Source organism: Salmo trutta, chromosome 2 (genome assembly GCF_901001165.1).
Source record: "Salmo trutta chromosome 2, fSalTru1.1, whole genome shotgun sequence".
Classification (NCBI taxonomy): domain Eukaryota; kingdom Metazoa; phylum Chordata; class Actinopteri; order Salmoniformes; family Salmonidae; genus Salmo; species Salmo trutta.
Window position 1 is genome coordinate 17,273,127 of NC_042958.1, and position 17,888 is coordinate 17,291,014.

At 44.1% G+C, this 17,888-nt stretch overlaps 1 protein-coding gene and 1 pseudogene across 9 annotated transcripts; both read left to right on the forward strand.

The window, feature by feature from the left end:
- Window positions 1-310: 310 nt before the first annotated feature.
- Window positions 311-12,774, forward strand: LOC115152277 (nucleoporin p58/p45). Of its 9 annotated transcripts, XM_029697027.1 has the most exons (15): window positions 312-733; window positions 3,182-3,339; window positions 3,498-3,530; window positions 3,723-3,989; window positions 4,199-4,240; window positions 4,328-4,487; window positions 4,627-4,692; window positions 4,820-4,994; window positions 5,104-5,183; window positions 6,555-6,673; window positions 6,803-6,885; window positions 7,005-7,206; window positions 11,069-11,152; window positions 11,599-11,697; window positions 11,837-12,774. In XM_029697027.1, exons 1-15 carry the CDS (start codon window positions 654-656, stop codon window positions 12,004-12,006), a joined length of 1,818 nt encoding a protein of 605 aa, XP_029552887.1. In that variant the 5' UTR covers window positions 312-653; the 3' UTR covers window positions 12,007-12,774. The 9 variants fall into 9 exon arrangements, with proteins under 9 accessions (XP_029552860.1, XP_029552899.1, XP_029552890.1 ...); XM_029697000.1 differs by having other exon boundaries at window positions 311-733; window positions 4,199-4,487; XM_029697039.1 differs by lacking the exon at window positions 4,199-4,240 and having other exon boundaries at window positions 311-733.
- A 511-nt stretch (window positions 12,775-13,285) lies between these two features.
- On the forward strand, window positions 13,286-15,977 carry LOC115148875 (ropporin-1-like protein; annotated as a pseudogene).
- Window positions 15,978-17,888: the final 1,911 nt, after the last annotated feature.

The following is a 17,888-nucleotide window of genomic DNA, read 5'->3' on the forward strand; positions in this document are numbered from 1 at the left end:
CCTGTGTTCTGTTTTGTATGATGTAACAAATGTAAATTGTTGATTTGTATTTTGTATAATAAAAGAAAAAAACGTAGTACAGATTCCAGGCTTTATGGGAAATGTTTCAACCCATACATCAGACATTGAATTCAGAGTAGTCTGAGTAGAGGATATTCTTGTAAGGCATTACTCCACCACCTATTACTATTTCCACATATTCTGTAATCTTTCCATCGTGACACATGCATTTTTTAAAACCCGTTCTCAAACTGACAAAAAACATGATAGCAACCGCTAGATGTCCCCATATGACCGTCCAATCTGCCAAGTCCTCCAGTATCCCAGCAGGCCACAATAACCGGAAAATACATTGAGGGTAAAGCGCGGATTCAGAAAAACTGTTTTGAGAAGGAAGTTAGCATTTTAGTGCTGTTTAACTATATGCATAACAGATCGCTGTAAAGGTGTATACGTTACTAAGCGTGTGAGTTTAAATCGCCGAATAGTATGTTTTGTTTTTATTTTACGTTACCATGACTTCGTAGCAACAGTGTCACAGTCACACTGGCCTGCACGCGGGCGTTCGTACATTTCAAAGCTAGCTAACAGCTATCGAACAGTCAGTTAGATAAAGTTTGACTAACTAGAAACTTGGTTGTTGTTGCTTAAAGATGTCAGGCTTTAATTTCGGATCCGGGGCTATTGGTTCCACCAATGCTGGCGGAGGGTTTTCGTTTGGAGCCGCTGCCAGGTAAGAATTGTACGGCTGACGTACGTTAGCTTTATCTCGCGGATATGTAGATACAGCGCGGTTTACCCAGGATGTATTGTAGCCAACTAACTAACTAGCTTCCTAAATATCGATGTAGAAGTAATCATGCAAACAGCGCTTTGATGTGTGTCAAACTGCTAATATATTATGGGTGTGTCAACTAGTTGTTTCTCATTCATATATATATGTATGTATGTATGTATGTATGTATGTATGTATGTGTGTGTATATTAGAGGTCGACCGATTTAATCGGAATGGCGGATTTAATTAGGGCCGATTTCAAGTTTTCATAACAATCGGTAATCGGTATTTTTGGCCACCGATTTGCCGGCCTAACGGTGTGTTAACTGCCTTGTTCAGGGGCAGAATGACAGATTTTTACCTTGTCAGCTTGGGAATTCAATCTTGCATTCTTACGGTTAACTAGTTCAACGCTCTAACCACCTACTTTACATTGCACTCCACGAGGAGCCTGCTTTACGCGAATGCAGTAAGAAGCCAAGGTAAGTTGCTAGCTAGCATTAAACTTATCTTATAAAAAACAATCAGTCAATCATAATCACTAGTTAACTACACATGGTTGATGATATTACTAGTTTATCTAGCCTGTCCTGCGTTGCATATAATCGATGTGGTGCGCATTCGCGAAAAAGGACTGTCGTTGCTCCAACATGTACCTAACCATAAACATCAATGTCTTTCTTAAAATCAATACACAAGTATATATTTTTAAACCTGCATATTTAGTTAATATTGCCTGCTAACATGAATTTCTTTTAACTAGGGAAAATGTGTCACCTCTGCAACAGAGTCAGGGTATATGCAGCAGTTTGGGCCGCCTGGCTCGTTGCGAACTGTGTGAATACTATTTCTTCCTAACAAAGACAGCCAACTTTGCCAAACGGGGGATGATTTAACAAAAGCGCATTTGCGAAAAAAGCACAATCGTTGCACGACTGTACCTAACCATAAACATCAATGCCTTTCTTAAAATCAATACACAGAAGTATATATTTTTAAACCTGCATATTTAACTAAAAGAAATCCAGGTTAGCAGGCAATATTAACCATGTGAAATTGTGTCACTTCTCTTCCGTTCATTGCACGCAGAGTCAGGGTATATGCAACAGTTTGGGCCACCTGGCATGTTGTGAACTAATTTGCCAGAATTTTACGTAATTATGACATAACATTGAAGGTTGTGCAATGTAACAGGAATATTTAGACTTATGGATGCCACCCGTTAGATAAAATACGGAACGGTTCTGTATTTCACTGAAAGAATAAACGTGATAGTTTCCGGATTCGACCATATTAATGACCTAAGGCTCGTGTTTCTGTGTAATGTTATTATTAAGTCTATGATTTCATAGAGCAGTCTGACTGAGCGATGGTAGGCACCATCAGGCTCGTAAGCATTCATTCAAACAGCACTTTCGTGCGTTTTACCAGCAGCCCTTCGCAATGCATTGCGCTGTTTATGACTTCAAGCCTGTCAACTCCCAAGATTAGGCTGGTGTAACCGATGTGAAATGGCTAGCTAGTTAGCGGGGTACGCGCTAATAGCGTTTCAAAGTCACTCGCTCTGAGACTTGGGAGTGGTTGTTCCCCTTGCTCTGCATGGATAACGCTGCTTCGAGGGTGGCTGTTGTCGATGTGTTCCTGGTTTGAGCCCAGGTAGGAGCGAGGAGAGGGACGGAAGCTGTACTGTTACACTGGCAATACTAAAGTGCCTATAAGAACATCCAATAGTCAAAGGTATATGAAATACAAATCGTATAGAGAGAAATAGTCCTATAATAACTACAACCTAAAACTTCTAACCTGGGAATATTGAAGACTCATGTTAAAAGGAACCACCAGCTTTCATATGTTCTGAGCAAGGAACTTAAACGTTAGCTTTCTTACATGGCACTTACTTTCTTCTCCAACGCTTTGTTTTTGCAGTATTTAAACCAAATTGAACATGTTTCATTATTTATTTGAGGCTAAATTGATTTTTGATGTATTATATTAAGTTAAAATAAGTGTTCATTCAGTATTGTTGTAATTGTCATCATTACAAAAAAATAAAAAATTGGCCGATTAATTGGCATCGGCTGTTTTTGGTCCTCCAATAACCGGTATCGATATCGGCGTTGAAAAATCATAATCGGTCGACCTCTAGTGTGTGTGTGTGTGTGTGTGTGTATATTGTGTGAGAGAGAAGTGTGTCATTGTTTGTATTAAGTGTGGGGTTTAGACTCAGGCCTTTTCTATGTCATAGCTAACATTACTTACTGTTCGTTTTCAACGGATATATATTGTAATTGTGACAGCGGCATATTGCACGTCTGTAAATATGGTGAGGCATACTGCAAAGTCATGTAATGTTTTGTACTTCTTCCCTCTATCTCCCCCACTTTTTCTCTCACCCCTTTCTCTAGTACCCCAGCTGCAGCAGGTACAGGTGGGTTTACTCTGGGTGGAGCTCTGGGTGCTACAGCCCCAGCCTCCACCACCACCACCTCTTCTCTGGGCCTGGGCGTGTCACTATTCTCACAAAAACCTACTGGGGGGTTCTCTTTTAACACTCCTGCCTCAGGTAGGTACACATGTTCTCAACATGGCCTGTCGGTCTCTTTCCCTCTGCAGACCTGCCTCATGCTTGATGTTTCCTACCACCGAGCACAAAGAAACACACAGACAGACATTTAGGTGTAGGTGACCTATTGTAGTTATGGAGTTCTTGTTTTTGTGCAGGAGCTGCTGCACTCACCCAAGGCCTTACATTAGGTGAGCTTACTATCAATGTAGCTACACATTAGTCAAGACCTTCACTGCTACCATTGGCTCATCCCAGTCTGTGCCTTCGCATGATGATACAATAGTGCCTGTCTTGGCAGATTAATTTGTTAATGTCTATGGGTGATGATGACATATGGTTGAGTCTACCTTTAACCCTGCTCTACCTGCTGTCTCTCCCAGGTGCACCAGCAGCCTCTACAGCCCCTACTACGGGCTTCAGTATGACCTTCAATAAACCCTCTGCCTCGGCCCAACCCTTCTCCCTCACTGCAGCCTCCTCAGCCCCCACAGGGGCAGGACTGACACTAGGCTCCGTCCTCACCTCCACTGCACCACAGCAAGGAGCCACAGGATTCTCTCTCAACCTAGGGGGTGTGGCCGCAAGTACAGCCCCATCCACAGGTCTATCGCTGGGTTCCAGTATGTTCTCTAACATGGCTACTACTGGTTAGTTAACTAAACATCTCTGTCTCTCTCTGTTATCCAGCATAGCACTGGTTAGTTAATTACACACATCTCTCTCTGGGTCTCATCACACCTATCTTTTTCTATCTCTTATCACTGTCTTTTCACTACATTCCTTATTTGGAGGTAGTGAATGATCTGTCTCATGTGTGTGTGTGACTAACACCTTTTTGATTATGTGTTGATCTTAGGTCTGAGTCAGTCCACTCTTGGAGGACTGGGGTTTGCGTTAGGTTTGTATGGGTGTCAGACTAACATTTGCATGGTTGTGTTTGTGCGTGTCAGTGTGTTTATTTGTGTTAATGTTTGTCTGTTTTCAGGTTTGGGCCAGACTACTCTCGGATCAGGGGGGTTGACGTTAGGTTCCCTGGCCTCTACCTCCACAGCGGTGTCAGCGGCCCCCAGCCTTGGACTGGGCGGAGTTGACTTCAGCACCTCCTCAGAGAAGAAAAGTGACAAATCATCAGGGGCCAGCCCACAGTGAGTCCCACTGACTGACAACCGTCTGGACCAATGAGTGTCCAGTGTCATTTCTTGACCAACCGTTTATTATGATCATCATAATAGGTAATATATCTGACTCTTGTCCCTGTTTATTTTTCTTTCCTCTCACTCTCAGAGACAGTAAAGCTTTGAAAGATGAAAATTTGCCTCCAGTCATCTGTCAGGATGTAGACAACTTCCAGTACGTAAATCAGTACTTTTCTTCAACTACACCCCGTGTTAGTGTGTGGGGCTCTAACAGTACTGTGTTTGCACATCTTTGGTCATGAAGATGCATTGTGTTGACGTGTGAGTTCTCCGTCCTGTAGGAAGTTTGTGAAGGAGCAGAAGCAGGTTCACGAGGAGATCAGCAGGATGTCATCTAAAGCCATGCTGAAGGTTCAGGACGACATCAAGAGTCTCAAACAGCTGCTGTCTGTCAGCGCCTCGGGACTACAGAGAAACGCCCTGGCTATAGACAAACTGAAGATGGAGACTGCACAGGTACACATGCTGATGTCACATGGTCTTTTGAGGAATTAAGGCTCAAAATACACATGCCCTTACTGTTGCTGAACGTCATAGTCCCTCTCTCCTAACCCTCCTCGTCTAGGAGTTGAAGAATGCAGACATAGCTCTGCGGACTCAGAAGACTCCCCCTGGACTCCAACACGACAACACAGCTCCGTATGAGTGAGTATTCCTATCACCATCATTGTTATATCGCCCTGAACTTACACTACATGATCAAAAGTATGTGAACACCTGCTCGTCGACTATCTTGTTCCAAAATCATGGGTATTAATATGGAGTTGGTCCCCCCTTTGCTGCTATAACAGCCTCCACTCTTCTGGGAAGGCTTTCCACTAGATGTTGGAACATTTCTGCAGGGACTTGCTTCCATTCAGCCACAAGAGCATTAGTGAGGTCGGGTACTGATTTTGGGCAATTAGGCCTGGCTCGCAGTCGAAGCTCCAATTCACCCAAAGGTGTTCGATGGGGTTGAGGTCAGGACTCGGTGCAGGCCAGTCAAGTTCTTCCACACCAATCTCGGCAAACCATTTCTGTATGGACCTCGCTTTGTGCACAGGGGCATTGTCATGCTGAAACAGAAAAGAGCCTTCCCCAAACTGTTGCCACAAAGTTGGAAGCGCAGAATCGTCTAGAATGTCATTATATGCTGTAGCGTTAAGATTTCCCTTCAGTGGAACTAAGGGGCCTAGTCTGTACCATGAAAAACAGCCCCAGACCATTATTCCTCCTTCACCAAACTTTACAGTTGGCGCTATGCATTGGGGCAGGTAACATTCTCCTGGCTTCCGCCAAACCCAGATTCGTCCGTTGGACTGCCAGATGGTGAAGCGTGATTCATCACTCCAAAGAACGCGTTTCCTCTGCTCCAGAGTCCAATAGCGACAAGTTTTACACCACTCCAGCCGATGCTTGGCATTGCGCATGGTGATCTTAGACTTGTGTGTGGCTGCTCAGCCATGGAAACCTATTTCATGAAACTCCCGACGAACAGTTGTTGTGCTGAAGTTGCTTCCTGATGCAATTTGGAACTCGGTAGTGAGGGTTGCAACCGAGGACAGAAGGTTTTTACACGCTTCCGCAGTCGGCTGTCCCGTTCTGTGAGCTCGTGACCTACCACTTCGCGGCTGAGCCGTTGCTGCTCCTAGGCATTTCCTCTTCACAATAACAGAATTTACAGTTGACCGGGGCAGCTCTAGCAGGCCAGACATTTGATGAACTGACTTGTTGGAAAGGTGGCGTCCTATGACGGTGCCATGTTAAAAGTCACAGAGCTCTTCAGTAAGGCCATTTCACTGCCAATGTTTGTCTATGGAGATTGCATGGCTGTGTGCTTGATGCACCTGTCAGCAAAGGGTGTGGCTGAAATAGCTGAATCCACTCATTTAAAGGGGTGTCCACATACTTTTGTGTGTGTGTGTGTGTACCATACCCCTTTTTTGATTTTGAACCACAGATGAATGTACTGCATTTTAGCCATAATAAATTCAATCCTGTCTGTCTCATTCTTTCTTTCTCTCTGTCTGTCTGTAGTTATTTCCGGTGTTTAGTGGAACAGTTTGAGGTCCAGTTGCAGCAGTACAGACAGCAGATAGAGGAACTGGAGAATCACCTCACTACACAGGGCAGTGGATCACACATCACACCACAGGGTAACATACATACATACATACATACATACATACATACATACATACATACATACATACATACATACTCTTGACTTTCTTCATAGTCTTTATGTGTGTGTTTTTGTGTCTCTCACTGGATATTGTGTGTAGATTTGTCACTGGCCATGCAGAAGTTGTACCAGACTTTTGTGGCTCTGGCTGCTCAGCTCCAGTCAGTACACGAGAACGTCAAGGTAAGTCCTACAGACATCACTGTTGACTGACTGTTCTATAACAAATCACCTTGTTACAGAAATAAATATTGAGTATTTTGAATGAAGTGATTGAGGTTCTTCCTCTGGGGTATCTGTAGACCCTGAAGCAGCAGTACCTGGGATACCGCCGGGCCTTCCTGAAGGACTCCACGGATGTCTTCGAGTCCAAGCGGGTGGCCAGTAAGAAGTGGCAGAGTGCCCCACGCATCACCACTGGCCCCGCCCCCTTCAGCAGCGTCCCCAATGCGGCGGCGGTCGCCATGGCAGCCACGCTGAGCCAGCAGCAGCAGCCCGGCCCAGGTCTGACCTCCGCCTTCAAGTTCTAGAACCCTGACCCCCTCACCTTTGACCTTTCACCTTACCACCCCTCAGTCTGACAGAGAGAGGGGGGAGGAGAGAGATGTAGGGGGAGAGAAGGAAAGTGGGACAGAATAAAAAATGTAGCCAGTGCCCAACTTTTAGGTTAGTTTGTCTTTTCTTTCTCTGGAAAGAGGGAAAGAAATGGAGGGAAGGAGAAAGAGGAGAATGTAAAAGCAACATAGTAAGTTCCAAACCGTGTCCAGTTTGTCTTTCTCCAGTGGTTCTGCTCTATATGTGTGAGAAGACCTTTTCCTCACAGGCATTAGACCCAAAGCAATCTTTCTGCGGCTGTGTTGGAACTGCCTGTTTATAAACGTAGCACGGGCCATTACTCGGCTCTCTGCTTTTCCCTTCATCTCCCCCCTCTCTCTCTCTGTCTCTCTCTGTCTCTCCCTCCATAAGAGAAGCACTTAACAGTTTCTCAGTGAATCTGTGGCTTTTTAAGATGATTGAAAAAGTGTAGAGTCCTCAGATTACTGGAGATGAGACTAAAAACAAGAAAGCAGGACTCGTATCACTGGGTATTCATTCACAGCTCTCATCTGTCCCAGACAGACTCTAGACTAGAATCTTTTGAATACTTGGAGGCTGCATTCTCTTTGGGTTCAGTCGCTTAATTTATATTGAATGGGTTCTTGATTATCTATATTTATTGAAGGTGCTTTTTTGTGAAGCTTAACTGCTTTGGTTTTATTGAATAAAATATCTTAGGTAGTTTGTCTGGAGCTAGTCTGGATGGTGTAACGTGGTGGTTCCAGGTGAGTGTGCTCTGTGTCTTCGATTAGGACGCAACTGTCCAAATCGGTTTAGTTCGGAAATTGGGTCTCAACCTTTTTTTTTTTTTAATTACGATTTTCCTGAACAAACTGGTTTAGATTAGGACACAGTTGTGTCTGTGTGTGTGTTTTCATAAAGCAGTAATGTAGCTTTCACTGTGTGGTAGCAGTCTTGATAAGCACTTAAATCACACACACACTCTCATTCTCTCTCACACACACACACACACACACACACCCACCAGCCTTAGACCAGCAGATCTCCCTTCCAAACTCAGTTGTATGTAATGAGTAATGATTTGCCCTTTTTCTCGGCATCTGTCATTTTGTCTTTGACATGCTTCACCTATATTTCAGGATGACATTTTAAAAGTTCAAGACGATCTGACAGTGTATAGTCTAGTGTTTAAAGAAGATATTATAATTTACTGCACAGGTCTACATCAAAAGGGTGTTTTAATTTCAGTGAAAGATTTTAACTGTTGAACATATGCATTCCTTTTTGTAACAACGGCAGAGTCTTTAGTTGTAATAGCAATAACAGCAGGCTCTGGTTGCTAGTGGCCAGGTGTGTGCTTGTCTGTCTGTGTGTGTGACTGTATCTGCATTGTAGACAGGACATTGACTGCCTCAGCCGGTAATGACCGTTGTACAGTAATTTTAACCACAGACAAGACCCTCTTCTACCTGACAGTCCATATCACTTTCAATCCATCACTATGCATTCTACAATAACCTTTTGACTAAGATAATGATTGTGATTTATCAGTATTTCCTACACACACTACTTAACACTGGCAGGTGGTCTACCATGCAGGTCTACCTCACTCCAGAATATAGATGGCAGAGGGGCTGATGACGCACAGTCTGTCTGTATAGATGGAACCTAGTTCTCTTTAGTTCCATAATCCATTCTATTTAATAGAAGGGCTACGGTGTTACGTCACTCACTAGTTTTACAGGGGAGAAACCAAGTGAACGTGCTGCTCGTATCGACTGCCTTGGGAAGGCCAGTTGGATCATTAGTGCCAAAAATCAGTATTTTTCTCTATTCAGAGTCAGCCATTTTGTGCTCCGAGATTAACCAACTGCTGCTCTGGACTGACCGGTCTGTCCTCCATCTCACGCTAGCATTCCAGAACCACTCTGAAACTTTGATTGTTCTAGAATGAGTAGCTAAATAGTTGTGAAACTGGAACACGTAAATTAGTTCTGGAACTCTGTGATTGGTTCTGGAACTTGTGGTCTGCTCTACATAGCAAACTCCTGTTAATGTGACAGGGCTGGCTAACAGGACTATGATGAATGTCTTGGGGCTTTTTGAAGGGGTTCTATGAGGTCTGAAGGTCCTTTTGTTTTTTTAAATCCCAGCCCCCGTCCCTGCAGGAGGCCTTTTGGTAGGCCGTCATTGTAAATAGGAATTTCTTAGCTGACTTGCCTACTTAAATAAAAGACTACTAGTTGTGGTAGACTGGCTGAGAGGCTGACTGGCTGAGAGGCTGACTGGCTGAGAGGCTGACTGGCTGAGAGGCTGACTGGCTGAGAGGCTGACTGGCTGAGAGGCTGACTGGCTGAGCGGCTGAGAGGCTGACTGGCTGACTGGCTGAGAGGCTGACTGGCTGTCTGGCTGACTGGCTGTCTGGCTGAGAGGCTGACTGGCTGAGAGGCTGACTGGCTGTCTGGCTGAGAGGCTGTCCGTCCACTCAGACAGTGTTCAGACTCAGAGGAATAGCTAGTTGGGGCCAGTGAGGTGCTGGGATGTTTGTAGAACACTGGTATTGGCTGGGGAGGTGTATTTTCAGACAAAAACACAGATGCCAATTCTGTGCCCTGTTCAGGAGGGTGTGACATTACAGAGCGTTCAGATAGAAATGTGTTGTAGAATAGGGAGTCATCTCAGCTCTATTCATTACATTTCTGTCTTCAACGTATAGAACGTGTCACATCACTGAACACACCCCTCATCTTCACTCTGGTTCAGAGTGCTTTTGTTTAGAATGGTGTTTAATCTAAATATAACCAATGCTTGTTGTTGACGATGATGCATATATCTGATACTATATAATATTGTGTGCCTTTTGAAACTAGACATATTATTAATAATAATAATAATTTTGCGATGCATTTTTTTCTGGCACATGCTAGTTCCTTCACTCTTGGAATCTTGAATAGTTTTGGAAAACTTGTGAAATGCAATATAGAGGCTAGGAATGAACAATCGGTTGTGTCCTTTAACTGTGTCTGTTTATATGTAAGTGGTATTGCTTTAAATTGACAATAAATCCGTTTTAAAGGAGCGACTTTGTCTTTGTTTCTTTTTGACTGGTAAATTACTGATTTTTGAACACCCAATTGGATTTAAGAGAATTAATGAGTACACTTTTTGGATGAAGCTAAAACCCAAACTGAGTTTGCATCTCTAAAATCCAATTTGAGAAACGATACAGGTGCACGGAGGTTCAGAGTGAAGGAACTAGCAGACATGTTTCTACCACAGTCACATTAATTTGACCATTTTATCTGTGAAAATCTATCCACAGTTGCTAATGTATTTGTAGAAATGGGTAGGGATTATCTTAAAGGGAACAACTTCGATGTGGCAGTAAGGATAGTGTTGGGGTGAGACAGGAGGTTGGGCTTAGAAGTCTAGTGTAGTCTGGTGGAATGTAATACTGAACCACTGATCCATAGGGTCTTGACATGTTACTCTATTCACTCTTGTGGACACACACACAGCCTATATCACCACTGAATGTTGCAGAGGAGAGGGGGAACTTCAGTAATACACACACACACACACACACACACACACACACACACACACACACACACACACACAGCCTATATCACCACTGAATGTTGCAGAGGAGAGGGGGAACTTCAGTAACACACACACACACACACACAGAGCCTATATCACCACTGAACGTTGCAGAGGAGAGGGGGAACTTAACTTCAGTAACACACACACACAAACGGACACTTCCTAGTCCAGAGGAGTAAGCTGTGTGCTCTCTCTGTCTCAGGGAGCCAGGCGTCCCTGGGGTCTGGCTTGGGAAACCCCTTTGCCTTGGGAGTGGGCTCTAGCTTGGGCACCTCAGGCCTCGGAGGTACTACCTCTCTTTTTACATCTAGTCTTCTCTTCCTCATCCATCTCTACTATGTATCTTTCTCACTGTTCGTTGCTTTCTTTAGATCTCACTCACAACCTCCCATTTCTCCCCCTCCTTGTGTGTGGAAGACTGTTGGCAGTGTTAGGAATGTATGTGGCGTGAGTTAAGCTCTTCACTATCTAGGGCTGAAACAGTCTGCCTGTAGCTGTGGTATGTAGTGCGTCTCTATGCTTTACTCTTGTCATTGGATACAGTTACTTCCACTATACCCTGTTTGTGAGTGAGCCATTACAGAGGCTTAGCTACTGTTCTTTCTCTCACTCTTGCAGTAGTTGTGTGTGTGGTGTGTCCATGAAGCTAAGCTCTCTCCCTCTCTCATGTAGTAGCAGCATAGTGAGTGTGTGTCCCTAAAGCTTGGCTCCCTCAATCTCTCTCCCCTGCAGTGTTTGGTGGGGGTCCAGGTTTCGGGGGGGTAGCGACGGGGGGCTCCTCATTTGGTTTCTCCTCCGCCAGCAAGCCCTCGGGAGGGAGCCTGAGTGCAGGTACACACACACACCTTACCTCCTTGTGCAAGCTCTCTAGAGGGTGTTTTAGCAGACACACACACTCCCTGTGATCATACTCATTATTTGAATAACTCATGTCCTCGTTCTTCTGTTTCTCCTATCTCCTTCTCTCCAGGTTTTGGAAGCAACAGTAGTTCAGGGTTTAACTTCAGTAACCCCGGCCTCAACGCGTCTGCAGGCCTGACGTTTGGCGTGTCCAACCCTCCCGCCACGGGCTTCGGCACTGGAGGTCCACTGCTGCAGCTCAAGAAGCCCCCGGTGGGAAACAAGAGGGGCAAGAGATAGAGGGGCAAAGGGAACGGTTAGGATTTGGGGAGGGTAAGCTGATCCTAGATCTGTGACTTCCAGAACTGTCCAAGGTTGTTTAATGGGTCACAGTCCATGTAGATGGATTTGGGAGGGTACGTTTATTCTAGACCTGTGCCTAAGGGCGACTTCTAGAGCTGTCCAGGGGATGTCGGGGTGTAACAGTCTGTCCCAGATCTTTATTTTTATACCTGACGGGGGAGCAGAGGGTTTGAGGGAAGGGGGTGATGCAGGATCAGGGTGGAGGGAATGAGGAGAGGGAGAACTCAAGCAGAAAAAACTGTTGAAACAGATCAGCACATTTGGATAAGGTTCATAACCTGTGTTTTGTTCTTTTTAAACGTCCTCATTATTGTTTCATCATGATTGCTTTGTTTTTGTAGAGTTTCTATTTTATACTCTTTGTAAGTGTTTGTTGTGTGTGCAAGGATGCATGCAAGGGAGAGAACTGGCTGTGCTGAATGTCCCACACAGCCCCAAATTAGAACACCAGAACACACCAAACATGCACAAACACATACATACATTTCCTGTCAAGTGTGAATTTATGCAGTGTGTGTGTCAATAGACTGGTGTTGTTTTAGGGCAGGTGGATGATGAGCATATTACTGTCTGCTTTTCTGTTGTCTATTCTGATTCTCTCTGTTACCAAATAGTGATGTCATCCTTCTATTCATCTGAGTTGATAAGTGTAAACCTGTATTTTCAAACATCAGTTTAATAATAAAATTCCTGATGTTGATGATGGTTTTCCTTTATGTCTGTTTTTGTTGAAATGTTTCTCTTATGAGCAGACAGAGGTCATGTATTAAGTGTTTGGAAAGATAATCTGCTGTTTGCCTGTTTACAATGCCACCTGGCGGTTGAACAAATATTTTGCGGCAATACATGTCATCTTTCTGGTCCAATCACCGAAGCTTACTGTTGCTATGTGACCTTGAGGGCAAACATTTGGGGTTACTACGCAATGATAATGGGGTTGTCCATTCCTAAACCAAATCAACTTGATGTAATTTAGCAATTTATCTATTGTTTTTTGCCACCAAGCAAGATATTCGATTCCGTATTCCGGTAACAGTTTTTGTAGTAACTAAACTGATTACATTACTTTATTAGCCGTGTTTTATGTATGCTAAACGTAGCTAGCTAAAACCGTGCACTAGTTAATACTATTTATACTAGCTAATATATCACAGCTTGAATAACATTTAATTCCCCACAAAAAAATAACAATTAATTCCCACTTTATTTCCCAGCAATGCCTTCTCCAGATACTATGTACTGTTCCCAGCAAATCAACATCCCCCAGTGAACTACCAGACATCCTGAAACAGTTCACCAAAGCTGCCATCAGAACCCAACCCCGGGATGTACTGGCTACGATGGTCTGCAGCCTCCCTGGATGTGACTAGACTGTAGGAGAGTTAAAAAGGTTATTCCATCAAACTTCAAATTATTAGAATAGTACACAACGCAGAACAGAACAACCAGTTTGAGGGTCAGTGGCCCAAACCCGCGAACAGGAATATTCCAAGTTCAGACAGAAGGGGGGAGTCAGATCGCTATGATCGCCAGGAACTTTACTTTTGGTGTCTATTTTTAATTGTTGCGCTACTGGTGCTGCCTGTTGATGTTAGGTGGGCAGCTACAGAAGCTGAATGATGTTAATATCTTCAGGTTTTGTTTCATTAAATGTATTTTATTTAATCTGGGTGCTTGCGTCATCTACTAACACCCTGGTACTACCCGTCGCTCCCGTTCTCCTCAATCCGAGAAAACACTGAGAGAAAGGTATGTGTTGCAGATTACTCCTTTGTAGAAGTCCATAACGTGTAATAAATAAAACATCCCAAGGTTAATGCTGTAGATATTGTTATAATGGAGTGTGAGACTATTGAAACATGTAACTTTCAGAGTTGTATTGTTATTAATATAGTTTACAAAGTGCTGCTGTTGCCAGCTAGCATGCCTTTCTGTGATGTAGACGGTTAGCTGAGCTGCCGACTTGTGCTGGCGTTGCATTATGGGAGATGTAGTTTTATGCCCTCTTAGGTCTGAATGGATAGTGGCGATTTCACGTTGTAACTTGTTTGTGTTGCAGTGTTTTTGTACATGAGTTGTTGTATTTTGGTACTGTCAACATTGAAAGCACCTAGCAATGTATTGGGGATGTTAGACAGGATATGTATTTTACCTTTCTTCATGCTCCTGTGTAGAACAACTTGTCAGGTGGTGCATTGGAGACTGATGTGTTCCTGTCCTGTCTTTTCACAATACTATTGCAGGTATGGTTCTATTGTCTAAGAATTAAGATTATACATTCTTTGTATTAAGGACTGGTTATTATTTTATACTATACATTATGGCTTTATGTATGAATGTGATTTGTGTGAGTCCGAGAAAACACAGAGAGAAAGAACAAATTGTCAGATAGTGCGTTGGAGACTGATGTGTTCCTGTCCTGTCTTTTCAAAATACTATTGCAGACCAACATAAAAGACAGCTGTGGTGTCGCTCTTCATTTCTTGGTTCTCCTGTGGCACATATAAAACCCACTACAGGCCCACCAAGAGAACCGGGCTTTTATGGTACAGGTGGTCGTACATTGGCCGTGTAACTACCCAGTATCTGAGCAGGGATAATGGGCAGGGTAAGGTGAAATTGTTTCGTTAAAGTGTATCTGTTGTTGTTATATTGGGTACTTCTCTGCCCTGTCCAAAGGAGACATTCTACCAACCAAGGAGAGGCTGGAGAGGCCTGTCGCCACACAGAAGACAGATACCGGACTAACTCCAGGCCTGCTCAAGGTCCTAAACAAACAGATACTCAGTAACCCACAGAATGACACCACTCCTCCTCTCTCCTATTTGGTACTCTAGCTTGCCCCTATTATAACTGTCTAAGGTAGTTGAAACATTGAGAGGAACCAAGCTAATTGAACCCCTGTTCTCCCTCCCCTCCATGTGTGTTTCTAGCCTATTCCCAAGGAGACGATCAGTATGGCGGAGCTGCAGCAGAAGTGGAAGGGTCTGTGTCAGCCCTCAGAGCAGCTGGACACTGCTGGCCCTGGGTAACTTCTTCGCCAACATCCACTGGATGCAGTTATTCGCTCTGTAAGGGGTGATTGACTGGCTCCCATATGTCAGTCAGTCTCCAGAGTGAAACAGTGGTGTAGTTCTTATAAGTACCACATGGAGGCAGTATTGCACTGTCTTGATGACCCGGGGTTTACTGACTTTTCTGTGTGTGTTCAGATCATCAATGCCTTGAGGTATGCGTGTGAAATCCTGGCGGAGAATGAAGGAGGTGGAGCGGCGACGATGCCCTTTGATCTGTTCGCAGGGCTGTACACCTACCTGGCCCACCTGGGCTGAGAGATCCCCAGGACCAGATAGACAGCTTCCTAAGCAGCCTGCAGGAGCCTGTCTGAGTACACTACCCTATACACACTTTCTCTATCACTCTGTAGCTGTCTGTCAGTCTCTCTCACTATCTATCCCCCTCTGTCTCTACCTCTATCTATCCTGTTGTTCATTAGCCGTATAGGCCTAGTACAGTAATCTTATTGGTTTATAGGGAGAGAACATACCTGTAGTATTCACAGCATACCTGTACTGTGGATGGGACATTACATTACAAAGGCGGTCAATACCCTCTCAAATATCCTAACCCTAATTCTATTGACTATCATTGTGTACGATATGATTACGTTATCAAACACTGCCTAAGACGATTGGGAATATACCCTCAACATGAGATGGTAGAGATACTGTGGTTAGAATCATAGATATGATAGTAAGCAGCATGAAATGGTTCTAAAACAAGGCATTAATGTTTACATCACCAAACAGAATGACATGATTCAGGTGGCTAACTTCTACAGCGGCAAAAACTGAGAGAATAGGAGAGGGAGAGAGACGATAGGGAAGAGAAGGAAGAAACTGAGAGAATAGGAGAGGGAGAGAGACGATAGGGAAGAGAAGGAAGAAACTGAGAGAATAGGAGAGGGAGAGAGACGATAGGGAAGAGAAGGAAGAAACTGAGAGAATAGGAGAGGGAGAGAGACGATAGGGAAGAGAAGGAAGAAACTGAGAGAATAGGAGAGGGAGAGAGACGATAGGGAAGAGAAGGAAGAAACTGAGAGAATAGGAGAGGGAGAGAGACGATAGGGAAGAGAAGGAAAAAACTGAGAGAATAGGAGAGGGAGAGAGACGATAGGGAAGAGAAGGAAGAAACTGAGAGAATAGGAGAGGGAGAGAGACGATAGGGAAGAGAAGGAAGAAACTGAGAGAATAGGAGAGGGAGAGAGACGATAGGGAAGAGAAGGAAGAAACTGAGAGAATAGGAGAGGGAGAGAGACGATAGGGAAGAGAAGGAAGAAACTGAGAGAATAGGAGAGGGAGAGAGACGATAGGGAAGAGAAGGAAGAAACTGAGAGAATAGGAGAGGGAGAGAGACGATAGGGAAGAGAAGGAAGAAACTGAGAGAATAGGAGAGGGAGAGAGACGATAGGGAAGAGAAGGAAGAAACTGAGAGAATAGGAGAGGGAGAGAGACGATAGGGAAGAGAAGGAAGAACTGAGAGAATAGGAGAGGGAGAGAGACGATAGGGAAGAGAAGGAAGAAACTGAGAGAATAGGAGAGGGAGAGAGACGATAGGGAAGAGAAGGAAGAAACTGAGAGAATAGGAGAGGGAGAGAGACGATAGGGAAGAGAAGGAAGAAACTGAGAGAATAGGAGAGGGAGAGAGACGATAGGGAAGAGAAGGAAGAAACTGAGAGAATAGGAGAGGGAGAGAGACGATAGGGAAGAGAAGGAAGAAACTGAGAGAATAGGAGAGGGAGAGAGACGATAGGGAAGAGAAGGAAGAAACTGAGAGAATAGGAGAGGGAGAGAGACGATAGGGAAGAGAAGGAAGAAACTGAGAGAATAGGAGAGGGAGAGGACGATAGGGAAGAGAAGGAAGAAACTGAGAGAATAGGAGAGGAGAGAGACGATAGGGAAGAGAAGGAAGAAACTGAGAGAATAGGAGAGGGAGAGAGACGATAGGGAAGAGAAGGAAGAAACTGAGAGAATAGGAGAGGGAGAGAGACGATAGGGAAGAGAAGGAAGAAACTGAGAGAATAGGAGAGGGAGAGAGACGATAGGGAAGAGAAGGAAGAAACTGAGAGAATAGGAGAGGGAGAGAGACGATAGGGAAGAGAAGGAAGAAACTGAGAGAATAGGAGAGGGAGAGAGACGATAGGGAAGAGAAGGAAGAAACTGAGAGAATAGGAGAGGGAGAGAGACGATAGGGAAGAGAAGGAAGAAACTGAGAGAATAGGAGAGGGAGAGAGACGATAGGGAAGAGAAGGAAGAAACTGAGAGAATAGGAGAGGGAGAGAGACGATAGGGAAGAGAAGGAAGAAACTGAGCGTAGCAGGAAAAAAGGGTTTACTACTTACTCTACAAATGCATTCTCTAAATCAACATGAATTCAGGATCAGTGATTTTCTTCTCTATTAATGCTCAGATTTGGACAATAATAATAAATAATAGCCGGTGCTTGAATTATATCCCAAACAGAATGCTCTCAAGGTCATTGAGTTTGGTCCATATCTTATTGAGAGTTGCTGAGATATTACATGGAAGGCTACTGTATGTAAGTTAGTATCACTGGATCCAATGACACCCGCTCCTGTCCTGACAGGTTAGTCGATAGTTAATTTGTCATGCTCATGACATCAGTCAAGTGCCTTTTGCATTCTCTTTCCACTTGGCATATTCTGTGAGAGGGTCTGAGACAGAGAGATTGTCAGCTCTTGTGAAATGGAGATACAGTGTTCGTATCAGTGGTCCTCTCGGCAATAGAACAGACACTGA

What these genes read in the sequence shown, in the direction of transcription:
- LOC115152277 (XM_029697000.1), top strand. Translation starts at nt 654, where the DNA reads ATGTCAGGCTTTAATTTCGGATCCGGGGCTATTGGTTCCACCAATGCT. An exon ending in CACCCAAGGCCTTACATTAG is followed by an intron (nt 3,531 to 3,722) that starts GTGAGCTTACTA and finishes TGTCTCTCCCAG; the next exon opens with GTGCACCAGCAGCCTCTACA. An exon ending in GGGCACCTCAGGCCTCGGAG is followed by an intron (nt 11,153 to 11,598) that starts GTACTACCTCTC and finishes TCTCCCCTGCAG; the next exon opens with TGTTTGGTGGGGGTCCAGGT.